The sequence below is a fragment of the Syngnathus leptorhynchus genome, chromosome 14 (genome assembly GCF_054491065.1).
Source record: "Syngnathus leptorhynchus isolate UIUO chromosome 14, UIUO_Slep, whole genome shotgun sequence".
NCBI classification, from domain to species: domain Eukaryota; kingdom Metazoa; phylum Chordata; class Actinopteri; order Syngnathiformes; family Syngnathidae; genus Syngnathus; species Syngnathus leptorhynchus.
Window position 1 is genome coordinate 2607052 of NC_141208.1, and position 9108 is coordinate 2616159.

General features: G+C 45.3%; 1 protein-coding gene across 1 annotated transcript; it reads left to right on the forward strand.

The window, feature by feature from the left end:
- The first annotated feature begins 530 nt into the window (after positions 1-530).
- onecut3b (one cut homeobox 3b) lies at positions 531-8817 on the forward strand. Its single transcript, XM_085930203.1, has 2 exons — positions 531-1581; positions 8468-8817. The coding sequence occupies exons 1-2, from the start codon at positions 531-533 to the stop codon at positions 8815-8817; spliced, it is 1401 nt and encodes a 466-aa protein (XP_085786329.1).
- Positions 8818-9108: the final 291 nt, after the last annotated feature.

Here is a 9108-nt window from a genome sequence, read left to right on the forward strand (position 1 = left end):
GCAAGAAATATCACATGTGCCGATTTTCTCAATATATATTAAAGAATATATATTTGGATCGTAAGTGGAATTTCTGTTTCTGCAGTTTGACTTTTAGAAATGCATATTTTTTGGGATCAAATGTTCTCCAGCCATGCACTAAATGATCACAACACCTCTTAAGTGTTACAAATCCATCGTGGCGAATTTGCACGCAGTTTCAAGCGAGGTGGTGGGGGCGAAATCTGCGCGCGTGCCCGCAGATGCGCGTCAACGCCTCTCAGGCACGCGGATGGGAGCGCTGTTGGATCAGAGATGAGATATAACGGCGTCCAGCCACACTGGGCGCTTAAAGCTCCACGACTCTGCGAGGACGCGCCACACCTGCGCGCGTGGGAACAACACAAGTTGTCCACGCCGGATTGGACCGATCGAACGTTTCGAATCAATGGATCGGCGTTCACATGTTTTGGTCATTTTAGTACTCGACGACGGCGAGGAGGCTTAGTGAAGAGGGAGAGACACGGGTGAAGGTGGGGTAGGGGGAAAAGATGGAGCTCACCATGGAGAACCTTCACAGCATCTCCTCGCACTCCCAGGTGGGGAACCTGATGAGCTCGCGGCCGTCGCCTTCCCCCAGCTCGGGTTCACGGAATCTGGTGTCGCACGCCCCCGGCGCTCGCTCGGCGATGGTCTCCGGCATGACTTCCATCCTGGAAAGCTCCGGCGGGGACTACCGGTCCGATCCGCACTTGCATCCGTCCATCAGCATGTGCGAGAACGGCATGAGTTTGAGCAACACCTACACGACATTGGCGCCGCTGCAGCATCTACCTCCAATCTCCACCGTGTCGGAGAAGTTCCACCATCCGCACTCGCATCATCACGCCGCGGCCCATCAACGACTCTCCTCCGGGAATGTCAGCGGGAGCTTCACGCTCATGCGAGATGACCACCGCGGGCTCGCCCCCATGGGCAATTTGTACAATCACTACCCCAAAGAGATGTCCGGCATGGGGCACGGCTCGCTGTCCCCGCTGCCCAGCGGCCTGGGCTCCTTGCACAACCCCCAGCAGTCGCTCTCGTCCTACGGCCCGAGCGCGCACCTGCCCGCCGAAGCCAAGATGCTTTCCCCCGTGTCGGGGTTCGAGTCCCACGCCTCCATGCTTTCCCGGAGCGAGCAAGAGCACCTGGCGAGGAGTTTAGGAGGCCACGGCCACAGCATGATCTCCAATTTAAACGGCATGCACCACCACCCTCACAGCCACCTTCACTCGCAGCCCGGCGGCGCGGTAATGCTGGCGGACCGCGAGAGGCACGGCCACGGCAGCGGGCAGGGGGTCGCGGGCTCGGGGATTCAGGCAGAGGAAATCAACACAAAAGAAGTGGCTCAGAGAATCACGGCGGAATTGAAGCGATACTCCATCCCGCAGGCCATATTCGCCCAGAGGATCCTCAGCCGGTCCCAGGGGACGCTCTCGGACCTGCTGCGAAACCCCAAACCCTGGAGTAAGCTAAAGTCCGGCCGGGAGACGTTTAGGAGGATGTGGAAGTGGCTGCAAGAGCCGGAGTTCCAGCGGATGTCTGCTCTGAGACTCGCCGGTAAGAAAGTGTCATTTTATCACTATTACATCACAGAATTGATCGGAACTTGTAAAAGCACCCAATCAACTTGCACGGGTCTCGCATTTCAGCACCATGGAGAGTTATTGCAGCGAAAACAAAGCAGTCTTCAGCACTAATCCATCTTGAGCGATCTTTCTTCACCTTTAAGCTTAACCATGTATATTTTACATTCCTGAAAATGTCATAGCGCGCCAAAAAAAGTCACAAAAAGCAGGCACACATATTCATTTTCTGTATTTTGTGCTAACTGTGTTTAATTTTTAATTTCTACCTGTCATTATACAAGCATTTAAAGATAATTGAAAAAAGCTAAACTACTTTGACTAAAAATATATATATTTCAATTCAAGCGAAATTGGACGATTTCTATCGGCACACAGTTTAAAATCACTGACCCATATATCTTAAGAAAGAGTGTTCTCTAGGTTTACAAACTGCACCCGTCTTTGAGTTTTCAGCCCCAAAGCACGGTAAATGGGCAATAAATAAAAATACAATTTCCAGACTGTAAACAAGATGTTAGGCTCGTGGGCCAACTTTGAGCGGGAGAAAGCTGGGGTGACCCCAGGCTGCCTAATCAATACGCCAGTTCCCACTCTCCCTCTTAAATGTGGCACACAGATCAATACTCGTATCGGGAGCTGAAAGACGCAATAACCACACGCTCCGTGTGACTTTTCATTAAGCTGACTGTTGGAAGAGCTCTAAAATTAGAACACAACACAGGTAGGGTGTGAAAAGTGGTCACCACGAGTGTACTTGACATTAGATGAAATATTGAAGATTTGAAGTCCATTTCAAATAATTGGATTCGTCAATATAGTTGTCAAAAAATAATAATAAACAATTCTCAGGATGATACACATTACAATTGACATGCATGTTTATTTAGCTTCAGTGACAGGAGCAAGCATAATATTGCGCAATGCTCCGTTTAGAATATTTCATAACTTTGGATATTGCTATTTTTGGTCAAGTCAACATCATGTTTTGGCTCGATTGGTATCGTTATTGATTCCTAAAAGGGTGAAATGATTTAATTCTTAATTTCAATGACAATAAATAAATCTGTGTTTGTCTATTTATGACAGCGACGTAGTGTGACAGGTATGACACAAAATGCAGAAGATGACGATCCACCTTCATACAACAGAATAAATCATGTTCTCTCGCGAGTCGATCAGCTTTGTGTTCACTTAAATTGAGACAAGATCTTTATTTTAGTCTTCATACTATTGGTGCCATTTTTGTTGGTGGTGTCTTGTGAGACCTAACAAAACATTGCCTATCACTAAGACAAACAGAAGCTTCTACACTTTGCGTATCCTACAAAATAGGGGAGAAGGACCTGTCATTTTTTTCTGCCTTTTACACAGAACACAGCAAATTGCTGAAATGGTGTTAATTTGACACAGGACAATATCAATGCCATGTCAGGTCTTGAACTTCACGTGCATTCTTTTGCTGACAATAATACAAAAGAAAGATGTGGATAAATTATACATCACACTTAGCATGGTTAGCTAGCTAGATGATAGATCGCTGGCTACATGATAGCTAGCCAGATGATAGCTAGATAGAGGATAGACAGAAAGATGATAAATGATAAACAAGATGATGGATAGATAATAGATAGATGATAGATGATAGACAGATGATCGACAGATCATAGATAGATGATAGATGGATATAGATGATAAATAGATAGGGATTATCAGATGAGGGTTGTGAGTGTCATTAGTAGTGTAACTCCGTCCTTTTTGTATTTGCCTGGCTTTGCACATTGGCGATCAATAGTGCTCCCCTCCCCCTTTTCCTATATATTTCCCCTCCACGTTCTGCAGCATGACAGTAACGTCATGAAAACACATCGCTGCCGGCTCACCTTAGTAAAAGGCAGCCAGTTGCTTTGGCTTGAGGAAAGTCATGGATCGGAGGATGCCGAGGGTGAAAGCTGAGCAAAGGCAAACAGAGCCTCAAACTCATCGCCGACTCGACATCCGTCAGTGGATGTCGCACATCGGGATCCGAGTTGGGTGAAACTTGACATGGAATATAAGAGCTGTCTGTATAAGGCTGTGCGATGCCATTGATTGAGTGAAGGCAGCCGGGCAGGTCTGCGCTTTGTGTGAACAGCCTGATAGAGGCAGGCTAGTGAAAGGATCAATAGCGACCTTAATAATTGATAAGCATGAGGGAGACGGAGGGCCGGGGGAAGAAAGGCAAGGCAGAAAGTGGTGGCGTAAGCTGCTTGTAACAGCATCTTCTAGGTAAGCAAAGTCAAATGTGTGGTTTAACACTGAATCTCGCACACCCGAAAAGAACATGGAAGTGCTTTGGGGAGAACATCCTGACAAACACGGTGTACATTGACATCCAGAAAATAATACACAATGCAACCCGGGTGGCCAAATTGTGACAAACCTTGTTGAGATTTGATCACAAATCCTTAATTCTGCTGGTGTCAGCAAATTCTCATCCAAGGTTGTGATGTCATTTGATTTTAAGGCTTGCTTCACGGCTTTTTTTCATACGTCTGTGTGTGTGTGTGTGTTCACATGTATGTGCATGAGTGTGTGTGTGTGTGTGACTGGGTTATAGAGTGTGTCTGCACTATACATTGTTCAGGCTTATCTGACTCGCTCTGAATCGCTATTGATTTCCTCTCTTCTGCTCTCTTCGGTGCTCTCCTTCCTTCCTTCCTTTCCTTGTTTCCTCCTCATTTCACGTCTGGCTCTGGACCAGCACATCATTCCTTTGCCCTGCACCCTTATTTCCCTTCTAAAACACAAAAAGTGGAAAATGATCTAATGGTGAGAGTGCAAGCAAGACATTTGAAAAGTTTTATGGCAAAGCCCAAGCCCTCCAATCAAATATTTGCAATTATCATTCACGACATACGGTGCAAATAATTTTTTAATTCCCTTCTGACTTGGCTAGCAGGCATCAGTGAGATCAATCTCATAATTATGACATCAATTTGATTTGTGTGGAAGATTTAATGTGGCCGGAGGGGTGGAAATGTATGCAGCAAATGGCTGCACAGTGCTTCATTTTACTTGCTTGTATAAATCCGGTTCGGTTTAGACTTGTCATTTTGATTTAGTTTGAATTTCGAGATTTTAATCTATGAGAGCAAAATAACAGCCAAGTTTGATTGTAAAAAGCTAAATTGAAGAGTTTGTCTCTTCAAACTGATTCATATCAATTGATGTAATTTAGCTAAAGTATTTCTGTTAAATTCTTTTAATTGTATTTCGTAATCATTATTTATTTTGTAAAACAGGTACCACAAGGTTAAATGAACTGAAGCTCGTTTATGTAATTATATAAATTAGACTTTAAGAAATAGAAAATGTCACGGAGTTTTTTTTTTCGGTCGATGAGGATTTTATAAATCTGTTTTTTAGGCAAGCTACGTTTTTTATTATTATTGATGTCTTTAAATACAAAAAAAAATAAAAAGACGGCGAAAAGAACTCTTCAGAACCAAAGTATAGGCGTTTAATCTTAATTCGTATTCCTAAACGCCAAGGAAAACGGAGAAGGCATAAAAAACAAAAGCCAATAAGACGAGCGTTTACAAGCCATTCAAAAGCTTCCCATCGCTTGCCTCGACAAGACAACGCGCACTTTCAATTGACAACTAAAGGAAATGTTTCAAATAATCCAGTGGTGATCAATTGGCCGTCGTTTTGCGCGGTGCGTGCGGGCGTGCGTGCAGGCAGGCAGGGCCGGCCGCTGTGTGTTTGCGTGCGCGGTTGGCTGCAGCACTACTGGCGGGCAGGGCCTATAATCTGATCAATACTATCAATAAACGTACATCTTGAGCGGTGTGACACACAGTGATTGACACAAAACTGTTTCTCGCCTTACAGTAGTCCGTCCAGGGCGGGAGAGGGCCCGTCTCGCCGCACACAAAGCCCGATCTCATCCCTCCGTCCAGGGGTCGACTAGCAGCAGCACGGTGCGGTTAGTTCACCGTCTGCCCCCCCCCCCCCCCCTCATCTAACCCCCCCCCCCCCATTTCCCACACACCCACACATTTATTTTTGGATTTTTTTTGTTAACATAAAGTTCTGCTTCAAATTGGGAAAAACGGTATTTCCTATTATTTGATGTTACCACAAGTGTTTTTTTTTTACTTTTCACTTCAAAATATGAAAAGTTGAATAAATTTGGCTCCTGTAATATTGAATTATAAAAATATATAAGATGCATATTTCCAATTTGGGTCTCAAGCGTGCCTGATTATTATTCTATCCCCCCCCCAAGTATCTCACGTCGCACTCACAAACAAAAAGCACAAAAAGTACATACTTTACTGAAATATAAAGATAATCTTCCAGATTTACTTAAAAGGAACGACAGCTCCATAACTCAATCATTTTGACATCATTGAAGTGATCTTGGATCATTTCTCCTGGCACGGGTGTACCTAATAAAGTGTCCACTACTTCCTTCGCTAAACAAGTGACGTCAAAGGAACGCAACATCTGACACCTGACTCCATCACATATTCCCATCATCATCCTCATCCTCCTTGCCCGGTCAGGGAACTCTTAAATAATGAAGCACCAAAGAGGAGACAATGACTTCATCTTTTGGCTTAAAGCAGCAGCTCAGATAAAGTGGCCGTTGTTGACATATGAAAAAGAGGCGAAAGCCACTCGAGACGGTGGCGTGAGTGCACGGCCGGCCGCTTGTTCCTTCAGAAAGGCCCATTTGATAATGAGGCACCTAAAGATAGCTCCACGCTTTTGCTTCTTGTCTCCAGAGAGGTTCGTTTAATGAGATGCTCTCTCTTTTACTTCCCTGTGGTCCTATTCACGGCTGTAGAGCCAAGCGTTCAGGGGCACCATTTGAAATGGACCTATTGATTATCTGAAATATGTATTGAGCGCACTGGGAGCTTTTGCAAAGCATGCTTCTATTCTAAACCAGTGCTCCCCAACCTAATGCACACAACAATAAAGAATGCTAACTTAGCTTCTGTCATCACCATTGAAAAGAAATTGAAACAGACAAAAGACACTTTCCAGACTTATGGAAGTTTTGAAATGATTCCTTGGTGTTATTTTTTTTAGATCACAAAATTGAACAGGGTCTACTTTGCACACCCACTGTTTACAAATAAAATAATCATAAAAAAAAAAAAAAATCATTGCCAAATGATCCGACTTGTAGCTATACCGGGTAGGTGGGAGACCCTTGCACTAAGCTAGACGGATGCACTTGAACAGTTGGAAAGCAGAGTGGTGTTGGCATTGCGAAATGGCCGGAAGCCCAACTTGTTGGAAAACAGGCATTACATATTAAATTATCACTATATTAGCACTAGCCTTCAGTCATTACATTAGGCCGTATTGAGTTTAGTTTGAGATAGCACTTAGAGAGCCTCGAGGAGATTCTGGCATGGCTGAACCTGAACCAATTGAATAAACGTTCCATGAAATGGTTCGGATCAATCAATATGGGGGGCTATCAATCTGAGCGCAAATTAAAACAATTGAGGGGGGGGGGGGGGGGCAAGCCAGACGTAGAAGTAGTTTGAGATGATGCTTTGCTTGCAGTAAGAAACCTCGAGGAAAAAATAAATAAAACCACGCATGCTCACTCAGTCATGCATACACATGTGCACGTTCATATTGATCTCTCCTCACAGTCAAATCTGTTTACTGTTGTTGTCTAAACCTGCTGTAAAGTCATCAATCATGTGCATGCACCACCTCCACTCTGCGGCCAGCCTTATTGCCTTTCTTCTTCCAGCTCCTCCTTTTTGCTCTTTCCTCACCCCCCCCCCCCCCTTTGCATTTTTCCTGCGTACACAGCAACAAACAAACAAAAAAAGAAACATAAACACACTCGACATTTTTTTTGAAGCGACATTGTTTTGCGCACATCCTCTTCCACTGATAAACAATGTCTCGTCATCTGCTGCGAAGCGCGCTCCTGAGTTGTATACCACCACGCGCACATACAGACACCCACCCGCCCCACGCACACGCGCGCACACCTCGGTCTCGCGGATCGATGGCGATCGATCGGGTGGGGAAGGGAGCCCTGATTACTGGACCACGTGTTCGGGAGAAAACCGCGGAAAATCGATCATTGCAGCTTTTTAGGGCAGCAGAACAGAACAGACTCCCTTCAGCTTTCACAGCCAGAAACGAGCCCCGTGCACCGACCGCGCCGCGCCATCTATGCATGCACGGAGGCCCCGCGTCTTTGTCAGCATTTCACACCGAGCGCCTCCAATTCCAACGAACCGCACAAATAGCCGCAATCAAGACGATTTATCCACGCGTGACCCGCTAACCCCCAAGATAGTTCGGGAGAGCGAAATGGAGCAAATTCCCAAGCCATTACGTCAAAGCTCACAATTCACTGATCGACCTGTATTTACATTAAATATCCCAACAAATAGAATATTTTGAATTTTTTGGACCGCATTTCCTCAAATACACGGGGTAATGCAACTGCAAGAGAATTTAAATAATTTTTTGATATCACACAATTAAAAAAAAGTAAAATACTACAATATAGTGTCATGTTAAATGTATAGTGTTCAAGCCATTGTGAAAAATCTCACGACACACGCATGAACAAAAAATGCTACAAAAAGTATTGTATGAATGGAAATATGTGGATATATTGTCGGCCTGATAGATGAACAAAAGTCACATTATTTGTGAGACATCTAATTTGATAGCGGCATACATAATGAGTATTATTTCTAAGACGAGCGTCCTCGAATTGTGGTCCTTATATTTATTAAAAGTCAAAAATTCGAGAGAAACTAAAATGCACTTTTCCGCTCATTTCTTGTCCTCCAATTTGCCCCGCTCCCTTATGTCTCCAGCATGTAAACGCAAGGAAGAAGACCGAGGACGAGAGCGCAACCAGGTGCCAAAGAAGCAGCGTCTGGTCTTCACAGACCTCCAGCGTCGTACCTTGGTAGCCATCTTCCGAGAGAACCGCCGTCCCTCCAAGGAGATGCAGCTCACCATCTCCCAGCAGCTGGGCCTGGAGCTTTCCACCGTGTCCAATTTCTTCATGAACTCGCGCCGCCGCTGTCCGGATCGCTGGGACGCCGAGGAACACGGGCACGGGGCGCACGGCCATGTGCATGCTGCTCACAGACACGGCAATGCCAACTCCTCGCCCATCCACCCTGGCACCTCCTCGGTCAGCACTTTCTCCAAGGCCTGAGGGAGAGAGCTTGAACACACACTTGGAGGACGGACGGACGGACGGACGGACAGAACGGGTGTGTTCAAATGAAAGCAGTGAGCTACAGGGTGTGTAGTTGTTTTCTTCCGATCTCATCCATCTGCTCACCACCACACGAGCAGATGAATCAGATCGCTTCTGTTCTTCTGAATGTTACTATCAGGGGTGAACTCTTCTATACCAAAGATACAGTCTCTTTAAGCAGAGAGGATGACATCAAGCCAACGCCTTGAGAAGGAAGAGTTTATATTTGCTTGAGGGTTTTGGTGA

Coding starts and splice junctions, on each gene's coding strand:
- onecut3b (XM_085930203.1), top strand. CDS start 531: ATGGAGCTCACCATGGAGAACCTTCACAGCATCTCCTCGCACTCCCAG. Junction 1,582..8,467: donor GTCTGCTCTGAGACTCGCCG/GTAAGAAAGTGT, acceptor TTATGTCTCCAG/CATGTAAACGCAAGGAAGAA.